Source organism: Tinamus guttatus, unplaced genomic scaffold (assembly GCF_059628265.1).
Source record: "Tinamus guttatus ecotype Peru unplaced genomic scaffold, ASM5962826v1 Tinamus_guttatus_pri_ptg000601l, whole genome shotgun sequence".
Taxonomy (NCBI): domain Eukaryota; kingdom Metazoa; phylum Chordata; class Aves; order Tinamiformes; family Tinamidae; genus Tinamus; species Tinamus guttatus.
In genome coordinates, this window is record NW_028289135.1 from 4,434,370 (window position 1) to 4,453,719 (window position 19,350).

A 19,350-nucleotide genomic window follows, 5' to 3' on the forward strand; every position below is an offset into this window, starting at 1 on the left:
TCAGTAGAAATAGAATGCTATTATTAAACACAACAGGAAAAAAAGAGAGGTGCCTGTTGAAACTACTCAACGAAGATATAGATAACTGAAAGTAAGAGCAAGAAAGCCTGTAACTACTACCAGCAATTAGTTTTTTCTTAGTTCTAGACTTCTTCCATTAAATGCACTTAGATGACACATCAAAGCAAGCAGGCAAAAGTCAAGAATATTCTCAATATGCCGAAATAATTCTCATTTAGCTGCACTTAATAAAAGAATAACAATGAAAATACCCCCCAGTCAGGACCATTGCAGAGGCAACAGAGGAGGAAGGTCTCTGTGAGGGACATTAAATAATGAGCATCTACCCAAGACCTAGTATGGCTGCAGCATACCATGGAGCAACCTGCTCCAGCGGGAAAAAATCATAAGTTGAGAACTGCAGCTCTTTGTACCAAGCACACGCTCATCACGAAGGAAGAAGGAAAATGAACATTATCATTCACTAGCATTGAGGAATGTCGATGCAGGCTCTGCCCACAGTGCAGACAAATGCCTGGTTAAATGCGAGATTTCTTAACAGGCAAAGGTGGCAAAATAAACACTGCTAGTAAGCAGGTTCAAGCAGCCTGGATCATGAGGCTCAGTTAAGAAACACCTATGCAAGCCTTTTCCCACATTGCTCACAAGCAAGAAAACACTAGCCTTAACAAGGTGGTCCCAACACAGCACTTAGGGGATAGAAAAGACAGCTGAATCTCAGGAAATCCAACTAAGTATAAGCAGCAACTTCAGCTTTTTAAAAATATGAGACTAAAATAAAGCTGATGAAGAGACAGGAGTGCTGTGTTCTTTGCTCACTGAAAGATGCAATGCCTGAAGAGTGGTTATAAGAATCAATATGATAATCCACAGAGGTGTCAGAATGGCAACTGGATGCTTCTTATTAGTTTTCCCAACAGAAGCAACATCATCTTTCTTAGAAACTGCACTAAAAGCACTCTAAGAAACTCTGCGCCACTGCAAAGTGTTCTTACTTTCTCGAAATCTCTGCAAATCCAGTGCGGGCTATACAACAGCATCCAGTAATGAACCCCAGTTCTTTAAGAACCTCCTAAATAATTAGAGCACTGAAGATGACAAGGTTTCCCAGGTGATGGTTTGAAGAAAGCATGTCATACTCTGCCATCTTGGCTTATTTCTAAATAATGCTAGTAGGATCACTCAGAAGCCACCAATATATCTGTCCATGTCACAAAAGTAAAAGAAATGGGAAAATCTGTCTGATAATAAAACCTAGAAAAACAGCAATATGCCTTGAAAATTCATACAATTCTCTGCTAAATAAATAATCCTTGATCCTTCTATGTTTGACCATCAGCAGATTTTGTATGAGAAAGATAGGAGAGAAGCTGCTTTCCATTATCTTCCATTTGAAAAAAAAAAAAAAAAAAAAAGGGAAAGACGGACACCATTCTTAAAGGACAGCAGATTTACACATCAAAGTCTGTGAGAGCATCTATACATTAAGTGTAAGGTGATGAATTGAAGAGTTGTTCACTCTTTGTCCTGGTTCATAGGGACTAGGGCCCAATAGGTGGCTTTATGGCAAGCAGTAAGAACTGTTTGTGTTCTGGAGACAGCCAGGACAATCTGCAGGTGTACAATGATTTCCCAAAGGAATGCTTCTTTGATAACCACCAGGTTATAGACACAAACTACAAAAAAGGAAAGGCCACAGCAGGAACAGAACGCTCACTGAAGAAAGTGAAGGGAGGGAGGGTACACATTATGTTGATCATTCAGGAAAACTAACAAACAAACAAAGCCTCCCCCCTCAAAAATTATCAATTTGCCTGTTTTAAAAGCTTCCTAGCTCAGCAGGAAGCAGAACATTAGAAACTGGAGGGGTAAATATCACAGGAGATGCCACAGTAAATCCCTAAAGATTTGACTAGGATGAAATCTTCATGTCCAGCACACACAGAGACGGCGCCTCATAAAACATCGCAGGCAGCTGGGAGAAGCTGGAGAGAGAACGTGCTGAAGCTCTCTCTCCAAGCACAAAGGGTACAAGGCCAAAGATTTACAAATTGTATTGCTAAAGGCTGTAATTTTTTCAACTAAGAACTAGTGAGAGAATGAGCACTAGAAATAGATTGTATGTCAATCTGCATAGCTACAAACTGACTCATATTCATCATCACTATGGCTGGACATGACCTGCTCTAGAAGCAGAAGAGCCATGTTGAGACAAAGAAGCTACCCCTTGCTTCCACGATACTCAACAGAACATATCCCTTTGCAAGGTTGGCTATGTAGCTTTTGGTCAGAGTTGGATAAGGACCTCTGAGCTTAAAGGACAGACAGGGGAAAAAAGTAAAATATAAAAATACCAAAAAAAAAAAAAAAAAAAAAAAAAAAAAAAAACCACCAACACATGAGCACAGAGAGATGCCAAGTTGTTACATCTGTGCAGCCACCCAAACCTTAAAACACTGAAAGAAATGAGTAAAAGGTCGGGTTTGAGGAAAGACCATAACAATGACATAAGGCCCAAAATAGTTCAGCGGCTCTTTTACAGCTTCACTACAGAAGGCAGCTTTTGTCAATTGCATCATAGTCAGTCAGTCACAATATAAATCACAGAAAGAGCCCTCAAACCCTAGCGAGAGAAAAAGTGATCATGGACAGAGAGAATCTTGAGTACCACCAGGAGGTACAAAAGGAAGTAAGATTCCAAAGGCCCTCTTCCAGCCTCATGGCCAGGTGAGGAATAAAGTTTTATCCACTAATTTTCTTCTTTCCTCTTGTCTTCGTTTTTCCTGGACAGGTGGCTGGGAGGAAAGAACATATAATTAGAAAACCAAGCATGAAGAGCACTCCATAGTTCGAATACAAAAGAAAAATTGTTGGAGGAGGAGTGCATGAGCTCATGCCTTGATGCTCTTCTGCTTCTCTACACCAGGGCAGGCAGAGAGGTATCACGTGACAAAACAATTCTGAAATACAGCAGGATAAAAAGAGAGGTTCAACAACTTAGTCTTCTTGGCATTTCCTTAAAGGTTTCAAAGTTCTCTCACTTTTCCCTTTTAACCACTATAAAACCAGCAAACTCCATTTTTTGAAGTTAAAGAGAGGAGGAGAAGGGAAATACCACTGTACAAGCTACCTGTAATTTCTTCTTTACAAGGGGACCTATAGCCTGGCATAGTGACTTGGGAGTGGGAAAGGTTGGAGAGAGAGAAAAGAGGGACAGAGGCATGAGAGAAGAGGACAGAACAGCAGGGCCATGCCAGCCTAGCTCAGTTTACTTCTCAAGGATGTCAAGAACACAGGTCAGTAGCAGCTTAGAGCTGCTTCCTCACATGCAAAAGGCAGAAGACTTCCCTGTGGATTGGAATCTGTGGTTAAGTCACAGGCACATAGTGGGGCAGCCAAGAGAAAATAAGTGCTGATATAGATAATGTTAAATCTATTTACAGCAGCATGAGTTCAGCATGCATAGAACTCACTCTGTGGCCACAGAGGAGAGAGTATATCAACACTGTTATAACATGCAGTAGAGCAGATGAAGATGAACCAGGAAGCGAAACTACTCCCTTTGTACACTACAAAGCACTGAGCAGCAGCAACCACTACCACAGAAAGGCAGCCAACTGTTTATTTGGCGAGAGTGTGACCTACACACTGGAAACTCCATCTAGGTCATGACTGACATAATAGCCAAGCACTTAGTATCTCCATTTCAAACCTGATGTTCTACACCAATTGAAAAAATCCCCTTTGCCCTCCCTCCAACACTGAAACACTACATGCAGGAAACAGCCACTCTAGATTTGCATAAAGTTGCAAGTTTTACTCAACTTTTTAAAGATATCAGTGTGTGCTTTGTTTTAAACTGTCAAAACTGCTTTAAGCACTGTACATCCTTTATGAGGAACAGCTTTTTAGAGACAACATATATTTTCTAACCACAGGTATCAATTAGAAGACACTTAGCCCTTTAACAGCTAGCAGACAAGTTCCAGTCAGAAGCACATACCAACAAAGGGCCCTTTCTATTCTTTTAGTTAAAAGAAAAAAAAAATTATTAATGTTACACACCAACCTCTACCCTTTTGCACCCTACTCAGCCCCCAGCAGGGAGGGACACCGGCTGCTGCTGTATTAGGATGAGTATGGGTTAAGATTTTAAAGTGGGATCTACCTTTGAATCTTAATTTCTATTGATCTTCTAATTTCTACCTACCTCCCATTAGTTCCCACTGACTCAGCCTTTTGAATATATACAATTTTTGCTTAGTGCACTCAAAGATATTGTAGATTTTCATATTGATATTCTCACATTAGCATACAATATCTTTATTCAGTAAAGACTTTAAAAGCTAAGGGACAAAAGTATTTCTACTGAGACCTAATTAAACATTAGTCTTGCTGATTTATAATGAGCTGTGCATCTGCGCAGTTTGCTAACTTGCCTCTTCTTCACTGCTGTTGTCCTCTTTTTCTTTTTCATCTTCCTCCTCCTCTTCAGCTTCACTGCTGGAGCTGTCTTCTTTCAGTTCTGTTTTCCAGTTATTAGGAACGGTTCTGTTTTTACGGAATTCCAGAGCTTGGTCAAAAGCTGTAAAAACCACCAGCATTTGTTAACGTGGCAGGAAAAATCCGTTTGACCAAATCTTCTAATCAAAAAAGTAGAGGGGATAGGGAGAAAGAAAAGACTGTTATCAACCATTCTACCCCAAATTTAAAGAACTTCAGCAACATCCCTGTGCTGCCCTTGCTTACGTGCCTCGCCAAGCCACACGAGCCTGGCATTCTCTGCACTGAATATTTTATTATTCAGAGGTATTATTAGAATTATTATTATGTTAGTGTCTACAGGCAAAAACCACTCTATGAAGTGTTTTTGCAAACCACTCTATGAAGGTCTAATGCAGATGGCCAAATACTAACTAATCTATAAAGCCGGCACGCGATTATATCCATGCTTAGCATGTCCAAATTAAAAAAATAAATAAAAAGGTTATTCAAAAAGAACCTCTAGATTTTCAGAAATGTTTACTTTCAAGATATTACATTACAGAAAACCCCCTATGGCTTTGTGTCATAAAAACGACACACAAATACCTATGAAAACATCTGGCAGAGTCTATGTATAAAAGTTCAAATCCACACATGCACAAGCACTATTATTTTCCCATGAAATGTTATTTTTACCTTGCTTTAACAAAGCATCAGGTTTTGGTGAAGTTTCACTGATTTCGCGAACATCTTTTCTTGGCACAGAAACACTAGGAAATTTAGAAAAGAAAATTATGAAAACAAAATACTACTTTAAAAGATTTTAATTGATATCACCATACAGAGCTTATCATTAAGAATGTGACAGCACTAACAACAAGAAGCCCATGAAGAATACTTTGACACTTATAATCTTACAGTCCAGTAGAGCATTAGTCAGTTAATGGATTAAAAACACAGCTTTTAAAAAAGTTTTGGAAGACCATACATTTCCATTCATTAACTGACTTTTGCTAACATTCTCCTCCTTCTAACTAATAATTTTTGACATCTCCCAAAAATATATTCCTTAATTTAAAAAAAAAAAAAAAAAAAAAAAAAAGCCCACATGTTAAGGTAGCTAGCACCAACTCATCCCAACCAATAAAAGCCGATCTCGGATTAAAATCAATCAATAAATATTTTAAAATATATATTATATACACACACAGATGTAAAAAATACCAGCATGATAGATCTCAATTAAAAGACAAATCCCTTTTTCCTTTGTCTATAAACTACAGCAGTGCTAGGGTGGGCATAGTTCCTCACTGACATCTTTAGCAAAGTAATATCCTAGAGTTAGGAAGGAGCTAAATTACAATGGAATTGTTAGATATTTCAACATCCCTTTGGCAAAAGCATTCCGCTAAACTGAACCACGCAGAATACACAGTTCCAGCTTTTTGAAGGAAGACTGAAAACTGGACGAATAAAAAAGTCTGTTGCCATCTGTCAGGCCCCTCCCTTTCTGACATGTATTTAAGAACACAAAGTTCCTTGTTCTACTGTGAATGTCAGTCTGATGTTCCTACGTTTACTTATTTTGTTTCCTATTTTATGTGGTGAAAAGAAAGATTGCAGCACTTCTCTGAAAAATGATTGCATGCAGCTGTAATCTAGCTTAACAACTTGAGACAGGCACACATCTTAACTTTGAAAAACGTTATCTGTTTCCTCCAGTATTACATATATGTACTCATTTCTGTGGATGAATAAACCTATGGCAATATCTCTGAAAAGTGGTGCACTCTAACCAAAGCAGGGCATAGGAAAGGAAACTGTGCTCAAAGTTAAAAAAAATATATTCGTCCGTCAGAGTTACTGTAATTAAATTAAAGCCAAGACAGATTTATACATCCTGTTACTAGGACAGGGAAAGGCCAAGGGTGATTTTGTCACAGCGTAGCCTCCTGGCAGTTTTCTGAACGTTAGAAAACCCTTGACAGGAGCCTGTTGGACTATGTGACAAGTACTTTATTCACCGTATCTCTTACTAACTTCCACTTGACTGGAATACACTTGGTTTAATTAGCAACCTCTACGTTCCTACTCACAATTTGCCATCCTTGAAAGAGCGAACGAGAATATTGTCTTTTTTCACTGCAATATCATCACTACAATCTGGACAAACCACCTGTAAAAATATTACAAAGGCAAAGTTTAGCGAGAGAAGGAAACAACAACACAGAGTACATAATACTGCTTCTCAACAGCCTTCTGGGCTCATTTGGGCTCTTTTCGCTCACTGAAATGAGAGCACTTGAGTTCCTTCAAAATACAGAGTTACAGAATGTAGGAATTTACCCCCAGTCCAGGAGGAACTGAGCTCTTGTCAGCAACATAAGAATGAACAGCCTCCTGACAAATATTAAATACCTGCCAAGTTCTAATAGCTTACTCTATTCCTCATCCTGAAAAGAACTCAACCTCCACAAAATGCTGCCACCTAAGAGGTAGCTGCCTCTTCTCAAAACTTCCAGAAACTGCAAGGATGCCATAACCCACTATTTCAGAAACAAGGACACAGGATTTAATTTATGAATCCCACTTTTTAAAAATGCATTTAAACGTATTAGGATAGACTCTTAAATTCAAAGATAATCAAATCTAACACTAAGACAAGACACTGTATATATATATATATATATATATATATATATATATATATATATATACACACACACATAAACTAGTTTTACGAAAAAATATTAAAGCTTTGGGGATTTAATTAAAAAAAGGAAATGAAAGTTAAAAAAATTTACAGTACTCCTAAAGTTTTAGGACAGAAAAACAGCCGCCATCATCATTCATGTAAGTCTTGAGTGAGGAGAAATAAGTCCCTGAAAGTTAAACTTCCAGCTGTTATAAATTCCCAAGGCACCAGAGTTGCCCACAACTGCAGCCCTAAGAACATCTAGTCAAACAGCTTTCCTTTCCTACACCAGCTGCTTCCAAAGCCACATTTTCCACCAAGCACACCACGCGACAGCTTGGTGTTTGCTTTCTCCTTGTAGGAGTCACCAGCCATTCAGGATTTTAAGCATTCAACAGCTCTGTTAGATACCACACAGCACAGGCTATATTTGCTTCTCTATAAAAATAAGCCTTAACAGCCTAAGACTCCAAATTCCGTGCATTACACAACTTCCTAAGAAATAATCTTGCAAAGATAAAACTTCCCAAGTAAAACACATAGCCTGATGTACTTTAATTTCAAGGTGAGAGACATGGATGATCACCTCCATTTGGAACAGGTGCAATCTCCTAGCTCTCTAAGGTAGAAAAAAGGGCCTTTTTGGCTTTAGCTACTGGCAGCATTAAGATTGTAGAAATCAGAAAAACAATCAGAGGTTGGAAAAAAGAGCTTTTCACAGTCTCTTGTAGTACCCTACATCACACAGTATCACCTCCATTTTGTCCGAATCAAGTTTCCCCTAGGCAACCATTCTCCATCCTCCAAAATATTACAGATACCAATTGTGCAAAATAGGAATCTCTGAAATCACAGGAGAACGAGAGATATGATTCCAGATAAGCTCAATTTTCTGAAAATGCTGCAAACATGCTTCTTTACCACAAGTTTCAAAAAGCCTTAAGTACATATTAAAATTAAGCAATACCATGAAGCTTATGAAACCAGATTCTCTGATATATACTGGTATCTGGCAGTTGTTTCTCCATTATTACAATTAACTATAATCCTGCATGCACGGTTTTTCAGAACAAAAACAAAGCATTCATTCACAGTCAGTCCTAAGCACAATTTTTACAAAACTTCAGCTGCTACAGTTCTAAATACAGGATTTAGCATGTCTGGTTACAGGACTGATATCTAGAGTTCTCAGTTCCCACTTCTCATCTTGAATACTCCTCCCTAATAAAGGTTTAGAATAATGTCTGAACTTCTCAAACTTGCAAAGTGTCTTTATACAGTGTCCTGTATAAGCATATGCCTACACACCTAGTGTACCTGTACTGTATCATTAATAACACCAAATAAAAGTAGATCTGGGATGAATGTTCTTCAGCATATTAAGCCTTTATTTTCATTTTGGCATTCACATAATTACAGTCAACCATAATATAAATAGCATTAAACCAAGATTTCTCAGCAACAAAACAAAATCACTTTTTTGATAAAAATAGAGATTGATCCCTGCTTACAGGGTAAAGAGTTACTACCTATAGAATGAAGGGCAAATGACACGAAAAAAATAAAAAGAAAGAGCTATTTGCAGCATAAATCTACTCCTTGGCACAATCTCTCGAGCTGCATGCAATACGACATTTTGATTTGCAGAACTATAAATCTGATTACTGAAATAATGCTTAGCCCAGGATAAGCTATTTTCAGAGTTAACAAGTTCCATGCTCAGAGTGATTTTCTCCCCCAGTTGCTTCCCATTCATTTGCAGAAAACTTTGCTTGAGGAACAAGCTATTCCAATTGCCCAGTGAAAGCTAAAGAAAAACAAGCACATGTCCTTGCTGCACCTGAGGAGAGTGAACAACAACCCGGTCAGCCCTAGGTCCTGCCCGCAGCTATCCCGAGCAGCGCGACGCGGCTGCCCAGAGCCGAACACTGCCTAGAGGCTGCTGCGCAAGTCCAGCAAGCCCAACCAAAACACATGGCTTAGATCCACCCGCTTGAGCCAACACGTTTTCCTAGCAGTACCTAGCACAAACGCCTCCTTGCTGATTGCACTGTCCTCTCCTGTGCTGTACAAGAGACTTCAAGGACTTGTTCTCTTCCACCCATTTTTCCAGAAGTCCTGCTGGCAAGGCACAGGAGGTGGCAAGTAGCAACTCTGGACTGAGCGCCGACCGCATAACACTAAAAATTGCTAAATGTTACAGTATAGTATCTTCTAAAAAGTGCCTTGCTGAAATTAATAGAAAATGCTTTCAGTATTGCAAAATTCAAAGCCAGGTAGAAAGAATTCCATTTTAGCAAAAAATCTACAGTATTGTAGGTATGAAATATGAAAATACTTTGATTTCAAAATACATAATACTTATACATCCCTTACATTACTACTGTTGTTTCACTAAATGAAGCTTATTGTTATTTTTTTCTCTAAACAAAAGCAAAGGAAGATAAAGAACACCTGTACTAAGAGCGTACAGTGTTATTCTAAGGGAAATTTATTGCTAGCTCTACTTCCTACCATTTGATTTATCAAGTATGCTTATATTGAAACTGGAAAAAAAACACTTAAGTTTTCTATTTGCACTTCTTATATTTTCTCCCTCAATGAGCTTTAGTACTTCAGAAAAATTACATAGCATTAAAAAAAAGGGTCCTAAACATTCACTAGGTAACACCTCTTGGCACACTACTGAGCTACAATAAGTCATTAAGCTCTAACCATTTGGAAAAAGTTAAAGGCATGTTAGCAAAGACTTCTGATAAATATTCATACATAAAATGGTTTGACTACTATGATACTGTTGAAATCTATTATGTCTATTAATGGTAAATGGATAGATCAAAAAGGCAAAGAAAAATGTAAAACACACAAAGCACTTCCTTGGTGCCTAGAAAGAAAGGAGCTGTCTAAATACATATATATAAATATATATGAAGAAATAAATATAAAACTCTTACCAGGGCTGGGAACCACAGGGCTTTCTTTTTATCCACACTGAGGCAGTCCACACATACAACTTTTCCTAATAACTCATCACTTTGTTTCCTATCGTCTTCATCTTCATCGCTGGAAGAGGATGAAGATTCTTCTTCAGGACTAAACAACAGAAGAAAACTTAAAATTCCACTGTTTATAGCTATTAATTTGTAGAATTGCAGGTGATCCAAAGCTAATTGTTAATAACGAAAAATTAACTGCTCCAGTCACTTTTGGACCACAATAAGCTTAACTGACCTATTTTTCTCCTCAATCTTTGTGTTATTCTAACAGTCATATTCTATTCTACAAGTCTGCTGTCACTTATCATACAGAATACAAAACCATTTTGAGAAACAGCAAAATCCCTGAAAGAGAAACAGCTCCTATGGGTGGGGGGAGAGGTGAATTGCGGGGAAGACAGAGAGACAGAGAGGAAAAAAAATATATATATAAAAAATAAAGTCTATTAAACCTGGAACGGCTATTTAAAAACAGCCAGTGAAACACTCCAATGACTCAGTTTTAACTTAACTTTGCACAAAGGGCTGGAATGTAAGCACAGAGGCAAAAGTGCACATATCTCAACTAATAAAGGCTCTAGCTCATTGTTTTGGCTGTTCCAGTCTAGCACAGTGTTACATCTGGATTTCACTACACTGGGAGTCTAAATGCACAATACCACTGCAAATTAAAAAAAAAAAAATCTGTTACAGGTGGTTTTAAAACAGATTTTTTTTTTTTTTTTTTTTTTTTTTTAAAAACAAAGCTCAGCATTCATGGATTTTTTTTTTTGGGGGGGGTGGGGGGGAGGGCCGCAGCTAGTGCCTTTGCTGGTTAGCTCCTAGAAAGTACACAGTATGCTTAGTGAGGACACAATTCAGAATTTTAAAAGTCATCCTCCATTTTCCATATAGTTCCTTTTGAGTACGAAACTCAATGCCAGTTGAGGACTCACAATTAGCACTCGTGTAACAGAAAACAGCTAATTTATGGCTTAAGGTCTTTTTTTTTTTTTTTTTTTTTTTCATTTTACCCTCCTCAATTTTACAAGATTATTTACATTATTCCTAAAAGAATTATTTTTCTTTAACCCCCCCCCCTTTTTTTTTCTTTTAATAACATTTTCTTTTAAAATATAGTATGAAAGTCTCTCAAACCCCAGGATGCAGCCTGCATTTCCTACAGAAAGAGGAAGAGGTCGGGGACTAGATAGAAATAGAGGACTCTCAAGAGGGGCTACAACTTGTCTTAGCCTTGCAGCATACGTGCAGTTTGTCATTTTTATTCAATTTAGTCAGCAGGAATCACGCAATAAGAAAACAACAGTGTGCTGGTTTGCCATAGTGATGTCCTGTATGCTTAGGGAAACAGGAGAAAACAACGCTGCCCGAGACACCAAGGAAGCTGCAATCACACTCTCTATGCTATAAGCCAGCATAGTCTTGCTTATATACAGTCATCTTTTTCCTACAATACATCACAAGTCAGCAAACCAATATTTAAGTGAATTTATGCTGCCTCTATGCTTTATTCAGAATGTTTATTTCAAGCTGCAAAAGATAGAGCAGGAAAGGGTAGGTCTGAGTGTGGCAAGAGCCTTCCCACCTCAGAACTTCAAAAATAAGACAAGTATGTATATTGCTTAAATAAAGCAGCGCCCACACACCCAACACATACAATTAAGTGCCCCCTTATATACAAAATGAAGATTATCTCTAGTTCATTCCCATGAACTATTTCTGAAGAACTAAGATCATTTCTTAGCATTTCAGGGATTAGCAGTATTACTAATTCAGAAAACATATATACAGAATGAGGAATAAAAAAGGGATTATAACATCATTTCAAGTTTTAGATATGAATTTATTTCTACTGTGCTTATTCTCTTCCAATATGACGGAAGTTATTTTATCTGCCTTCCAAGGCAACAGCATTTTAATAGAGCCATCTCAGTCCTGAAGTTCAAAATAACCAGATATTCCTCAGTAACCTCTTTTTACCCTATCCGCTTCTGAAAGGTTTTATATAAAAAAGGCTACAGAAAAACACTATACTTCATGTTGCTTTTCTGGCTCTCGTAATTTTCTCAGCAAATATTTCTCAGCATGACATTACAAGCACTAGCAACAAAGTAATTAACATTTCCTGGATGATTTTGTATAATATTTACAATACTACATGTATAGAAACTTGATTAAAGTCATCTTACTCTGATAAATTATATAATTTATGCTCATGATACAGCAGAATTAATCAGAGTATTTATATTTAATACAGATTTTTCCAAATCATAACAATCAAGAGTTTAGGCACCTAGAAAATCAAGTCACTACACGCAGAGTTCATTTTTCTAATCAATAAGATTTGCTGCAAACCATAATATTGTTCATCTGTTTCTAAAAGCTCTTCAGAGACCTTGTAAATAAATGTAAGAGCCTACTCCAGGATCATAGTACCTACTACAGAGACCTCATATCAGCTAGATAAAGATTGATTTAGTTGAGTCCAACACAAATACAACGGATATACTCAGAAACTTCTCAGTAGTACAGTATCAATACGATTTCCTCTTGGCATGTTGTTTTTTTGAAAAGAAAACAAAAATAAATAAAGCCACACATAAACAAGAAAAACCTCTTGTCAACAGTTACTATCGTTTTAACTACAGATGAGGACTTGATTCTTGCATGCAGTGGTACATGAAAACTGGGCTTTCAACCTAAGTACTACACAACCCTTCATGTTGTTTTATCAAAAAAACAACAACAAAAAAAAAACTAAAAACATGAATATACAGCAATTAAATGTGATCATACTGAAATCCTTAGAAATCAATACAGAAGGCACAAAGATATTAAGCTTACATATGATTGGATCTCCTTCCCCTGTTTGTTTTCTTTCCTATAACAGGCGTCCCAAAATGTTCAGGATTGGTGAGTGGAAGTTGGTCTAATGTCTGTTAAAATAAAATATATGCATATTTTATTTATAGGTATACACGTATGCACACATTTAGATATAAAAGCATTGGTATAAGTTATTTTAATAATGTAAAAGTCTAATTTGCTTATTTTTTTGTCAAAGGTGAGATTTTCTCATTGTATCACAATTATAGCACAGACCTGACTGCTTTATTTTTTTAAAAGGTAACGACTTCCCTTCCACCTCTTCCAAACAATTAACTTCCACAGATCACACACAGAAAACGCTCCCAGAATTGCTGCTTTTGGGCTATCCAAGGGTAGAAAACCAAGAATCGGGTGTTCTGCTGTGCTGCAACGTTTTGTCTTTACACGATGAATTTTCTCCCCTTCCTACCATTGGACTAACCAAACACCCACTTATAAAAAATGAACAAAGATTCCCTGCGAAGTGGATCAACAAGATATGCTAGAATCAGCAAACAAGACAAATTATAAATTACTATGAATTATTAATTAGATAAGAAGAAGAGAGTGCTTCAAAAAAATTTTAAAGAGAGTACTACAGTGGCTATTATCAACAAAATAAGATAAAGGGAGAGAAAGACAGACAACTTCTATATAAACATCAAAGGTGCTGCAACATCAACAGAAGGACTTTACGGGCCTCCGTTATCATCTTTCTATAAGACTGCCATAACGTATTTAAAATATCATCATTCTAAATTTCAACGCTTCTGGGACACAGAGGTTTCTGTACAAGCACCGCTTGTTCTTTGAGAGGGGACACGCAGGCTTCCAAAACAAACACATCTATTCTAATTACAGTTCTCAGAGTGGCTATTTTCAGGACTCTGAGAATATTTAGGAATGAATCAGCAACTAGAGTCTCAAAAAAATTCTGCATCAGGTAGAATTGAACTTGATACAGATAATAAAACCATCCTTTTATACTTTGAAGTAAATATATAAATGTTTGTAAGTGCTTTGGACACCACAGAACACGATAACACAAACATGAAGAGGCAGAAGTGAAATTAAAGCAGCACTGGAACAAGACAGCTATAATGTGGCATAGCTCTAATCGCAAAACAAACAGGAGATGCAATTCCCCCTGCTGAGTAGCTATCCAGCAGGAGTTAACCACTAGAAATACAGAACATGCATGTCTGAGCATTAGTGACACGATTTGTCTATCAGTGACTTTTGGCAAGATATCAAAAACTAAGATGAAAAGAGCAATGATAAAATGAAAAGTAGGTGTCACCTGAATTTAAGGTTTCTTTTGGATCTAACAGAGTAATCTGGTCTGGCCCTTGTTCAGCCAAACGGGAAGTAGATCAATACACATAACGATTTTGATTAAAGTTTTCAACAATGCTTACTAGAGTAACACTCATGAACCAAATTAAAATATTAAAGAACAGAAGCAGTCTAATTTTCACACACTGAGGATCATTAGCAACAAACAGCTAATCAAGAACAGTACAATCTTTTATAATTAGAATATCTGAATTTCAAACCAAATTTAGACTTAAAATTCAGGCCTTCTTCAGTTTTGGACTTTGTGTATATATATATATATATATATACACACACATACGCACACACACCCATTTCAGAAGATATCTGAACTATAATAAGGTATAATTCTGAACTACAATAATGTATCTGACTATAATAAGTGAATCAGAAAGCAGAAAACTTCATTAGTTTGCCATTAAAGTAGCATGTTTATTCAACTCCTTCCATCAGTCCAGATCATCCTACCTAATGAGGAATAAATATTACTCCCAAATTCAACTACTTTAAACTTGCTATAAATATTTGCCTATTTTAATATGCAAATCATTTTTAAGAAACTAAATTGGTTTCCAAATAATGATAAATGTGTTCAAATGACAGGTACCAGCAACTAAAAGTTTGCCTTTAGAAAGTGTTGGCTTTAAGTTTATCAGCTATTACAAAACATTTACAAGTTAAACTTGACCAATTTACTTAAAATTCAAGAGAATATAATTATGTTTAAAGATACAAACTAACTTTGATTATGTATGGTACTGACATTTTCTCCCAATTTCTTACAGATAAGTTTTACATACAGCATAAACATCAGTAATCACCTAAGTATTTAAGTGTACAGTCTACAGACCATAAACAAAAGGAAAATGTAAAATACAAAATATCAACTTTGCAGAGTTTGGAGAAGCCAAATCATATTTCTTGCTTTAAGAAAGAATAAGCTAGACACTACAGACTGCATTTTGCATAACCACTGCTTTTACTACCATGGATAGTAACATCTTGAAGACTAAGATAATAACAACATTGATTTTTTGAGTCTAAATTAAATGTAATGGTATTAAAATTGTCCAGTTACCTCGCTTTCAGCAAAATGTCTTTCTCCTTTTAAACACAGGGAAGAGCGTCTAAGGGTCTTCTCATCACCATCATCAAATACTGTCACCAGATAGGAGTGGAGGGAAGAAAAGAGAACTTTTTTTTAAAAATCAGGACATTTGGTAAGAAATTGCTCTAGAAACTGCTCAGAAAGAAGTGCAAAAACACCTGCCTGCAGCCAGTCCTTAAAGCTGCACCTGCACAGTACCACACATCCAGTCACAGCTGCACAGAACCACTGAACACACAAGCTCCTGCCTCCCTGCAGCTACTCCATGCTTGCGTATATGGTAAATGGAGTCCCAACTAATGAGTGAGTACGCGCAACTCATGGATCAGGATACAGCAACGAAAAGGCATGCAGGTCAGAACTGCGAAATAAATTTATATAAAAGACCCTTCCAATAGTTATACAACTATTCCAAACCCCAAACTCCTATGATTTTTAAGTAGAACCTATGCTTTCTGTGGAGAAATATAGATGGATGTCTAGACAGAAAGAAAAACAGAGAGAAAAAAAAAAAAACCACAGCCTGATGCCATCTCAAAAATTAGCCTTTATCTGTTCACTTCATTTAGCAGATCTATAAAATGTCAGCACTATCAGCTCAAGGCAGATTTTACTGAATAGTGGTTAAAATTAAGACAGTATAGCAAGATGGCTATGATGAGAGAACAACTGTGGAGCTTCTGGACTTTGTTACCTCTCTTACAATCAAGCTCCGTTGCCCCTGGAAAATGAACCAGGTCAATAGGAAAGACGTTTGTAACAGCTGGCTTCAGCTGCATATGTTATCCTTTATGTAAAGGAAAGCAAACAAACAAAAAATAATCTTTGTCCCTAATAATGTCCCAACATTAAGGGAGCTTTAAGAGCTTCCTCGTTTGAAGGCATCAAGTGCACCTGATATTAGCATAAAAGTTTCAGTAGGGGCTTTGTGTACCTTTCACCACCAGTCAGGCCTTCCCTTCTGCCAACCAGCATCACTGCTGGGCCTGCTTCAGGCAGTCTCACTAAAATTCAAGCGCATGCAACCCTTTGACAAACAAGGACCAAAATAATAGGGTTAAAAAAAAAGGGTATCAACCAGCAGAAACACCTTACAAAACCACAATGCTAGTTTGCATCGGTTTAGTTTGCAGTCAACTAGCTTTGTGTGAACTCTGAATGCTGTGCTGCATTTTTAACATTTGCTAGTTAAGGAAATATACAGAAAGCAAAAAGGCACAGGAAAAATCCTGACCAGTGTTTTCATTAAATGTCTTTTGCCCAGCTTTAAGAATTTTTCATCCCTGCACAAAATCCACTACTACTGATGAACAAAAGGCCTCTATCATTTCCTACCTCCGTTCCCTAGTGCATGCCTTATCATTAACTAGTACTCAACAATTATTATAGTATAAAATATCAATTACAGATGCAGTCCTCTCACTTGAAAACTTGTTGAAAAACTATCAAGGACAACAACTCTATCTGGGAATACATGGATTGCGGAGCTGCATCTCAAGTGGTCAACATGTAATTAAACCCTCCCTTCGCTAAGTTGAAGGCAGCAGGTTTCTAATTGAGCTTGTGTTAATTAACGCAACTGAGTCCCCTTATATAATGAGGGATTTAAAAGAGCCTATCCTCTTCAAAGGATAAGCTGGCTGCAACAAGGGTAAACCTATTCAGAGCTAGGATGCCTAACCTAGCTACCTACCCATGGGATAATTTGCTTGCAGTCTCTTTTCCATCCCAGGGAATCTTAATTATGCTCCATAACACGGATATACTCCAAGGCTATACTCAAAGCTTCATCTGCCCAGCCCACTTGTATGGCCAGCATAGCACATATGACATTAACACATATGACATTTAAGCTAAGGAAACACCCTCGAAATAGTCTACTGAGCAGAAGCACCAGAGTATACTGCATCTAAAATACCTACCCTGAAACTGCAAGGAGAGGGGAAAAAGGGGGGAAAAAGGGGGAGAGACTTAAGTGTAAATGAAAGAAAAATATTCAAGTCAATAAAAGTATTTCTTACAAAATAATTGAAAAAAAAGCAATGCACTGATGCAAAAAGGAGAAAAAGTAGCATATAGAATTATGTGTATTTAATAGATAATGACATTAAATTTGTTTTCACATTGAATACTGATGAGCCATATTTTAAAAATATCACTTAACTTTCCTAAAACGATGTTTACATTAATGTCCAAGTAGCATCCAGTTAGTGGGACTGGATTTAGAAAAATTTTTATAGGAGAAGTAAGCAAGCTAAAGACACAATCTATTAATACCACAATGCCTATGTTACACGTTACACCGATTCGTTAAAAGACTAATTAATGTAATAATAAATCACTGCCAACTTCAGGTAGGAAAAAGTATGACTTACCAAAAAAAAAAAAAAAAGAGGGGGGGCATATAAACAAACTTACACACAATTTTGCTCTTAAATCAGTTCTGACAAACCCAAGAAATACAGAGATGCTCCTAAAGCAGTCTTCCCCATGCTTTGGCGCTAAAATAGTTTCATGGATTTCCAAAATGCAACCATTTCTCTAAATGTTATAAGCTACCTCTGAAGTGAAATAAATGTTATCGGGCAATGACTTATATGACATGCTACTTCAATGACAGCTACTTCAGAACTGTCTGTGCCTTCACTAAGTTTGACTGAGTCACGGCAATTTTATTCAGAAAACCACTGAAGATCTAAGTAATTAGGCACTTCTCAGCCAAGTGCTAGGACAGCTCTGCTGGAAAAGTGTGCCAATTCTCAAACTTGCTAGTGACAACTATCCCTTGAAACAGAACTTAGTCAGATCTGCAAAGTCATCATGGCCTATACAGATAATTTCAGAAGCATTCAATTCACCTTCCTGACAAAGATTATTTTAATCATCCACTGCTACCGTCACTTCTTTAAGAGCAATTATACAGTCATCAGCTATGACACTTCTAATAATTCTCAAAGGTGGACATGCTTTTATCTACTAAATGAGGTTTTCAGTTTCAGCTCTCGCATCTCTGCTTCCTCTTTCTTAAGCTGCTGTTTTACGACAGGCACATCCTACTTTGATTCAAAACTGCAACTTCACGCCAACTGCCTTCAAAATCTAGCCTGTATAAACTCCTATCTTCTCGTATTCTTTTGCTGAGTTACTAACTTGAGCTCTCAGAAACATACACATATGCAGACAACAATCAACACCATCTCTCCCATTTTTTTGTAAGTTCTCTTGTATCTGGTCCACCTCTATTTTAATTACCAAGACAGTAGTTACAATTCAAATTCTTGCCTTAAAGCCTTCAACTTCTGCTTATATAGAAGGCTACATCTAAACTCACAATTCTATATTCTTCTAAGAACTGTGACTTTAGTCAGAATTTGTTGAGCAGTTAGTCTCTCCTGGGTTGTTCAACATCACTTTACCAGCATCAAGCCTTAGCATCTCAAAAGAACCCTAACAAGATTTTTGTTTTATGAACTTGTTTACATCTTTCCATTCCCCAGCTGTTTGCCAAGTAGGGGAACATATAACTTCTTAAGTACTAACACATTTTTCTGTAATGTCTTTAAGACTATAATACAGATAGAAAACAAGTTATTGTTCTATAGTTCACCAGTTTTGTTAAGACAGACTGGTCTACAGGTACACAGCATCAGAAAGAATATCCATGTGTTTAAAACTTATGGAAATAAAAATTTGCCTATGGCCACATGGATTAATAAGAAGTCCAAAATGTCACATCAGAGACTAGAGAAAAACTTTTTTTTTTTTTCTTTTTAATAGCAGCTCTTAGGAGAGCTAAATCTAAAATTAGCAGAAAATAGGTATTAGTGTTCCATTTTAAAACA

The 19,350-nt window shown here is 37.0% G+C and overlaps 1 protein-coding gene across 1 annotated transcript in view; it reads right to left on the reverse strand.

Annotated features, from left to right (window-relative positions):
- The window catches only part of ARID4B (AT-rich interaction domain 4B), an 85,032-nt gene that overhangs the window by 31,040 nt on the left and 34,642 nt on the right, over positions 1–19,350 (reverse strand). The window contains exons 6-11 of the mRNA XM_088534904.1: positions 15,479–15,558; positions 13,042–13,133; positions 10,156–10,294; positions 6,603–6,682; positions 5,203–5,276; positions 4,461–4,606 (exon numbers count right to left, since the gene is read on the reverse strand). Coding sequence (XP_088391030.1) covers positions 4,461–4,606; positions 5,203–5,276; positions 6,603–6,682; positions 10,156–10,294; positions 13,042–13,133; positions 15,479–15,558 — 611 coding nt within the window. The remainder of the gene's footprint in view (positions 1–4,460; positions 4,607–5,202; positions 5,277–6,602; positions 6,683–10,155; positions 10,295–13,041; positions 13,134–15,478; positions 15,559–19,350) is intronic.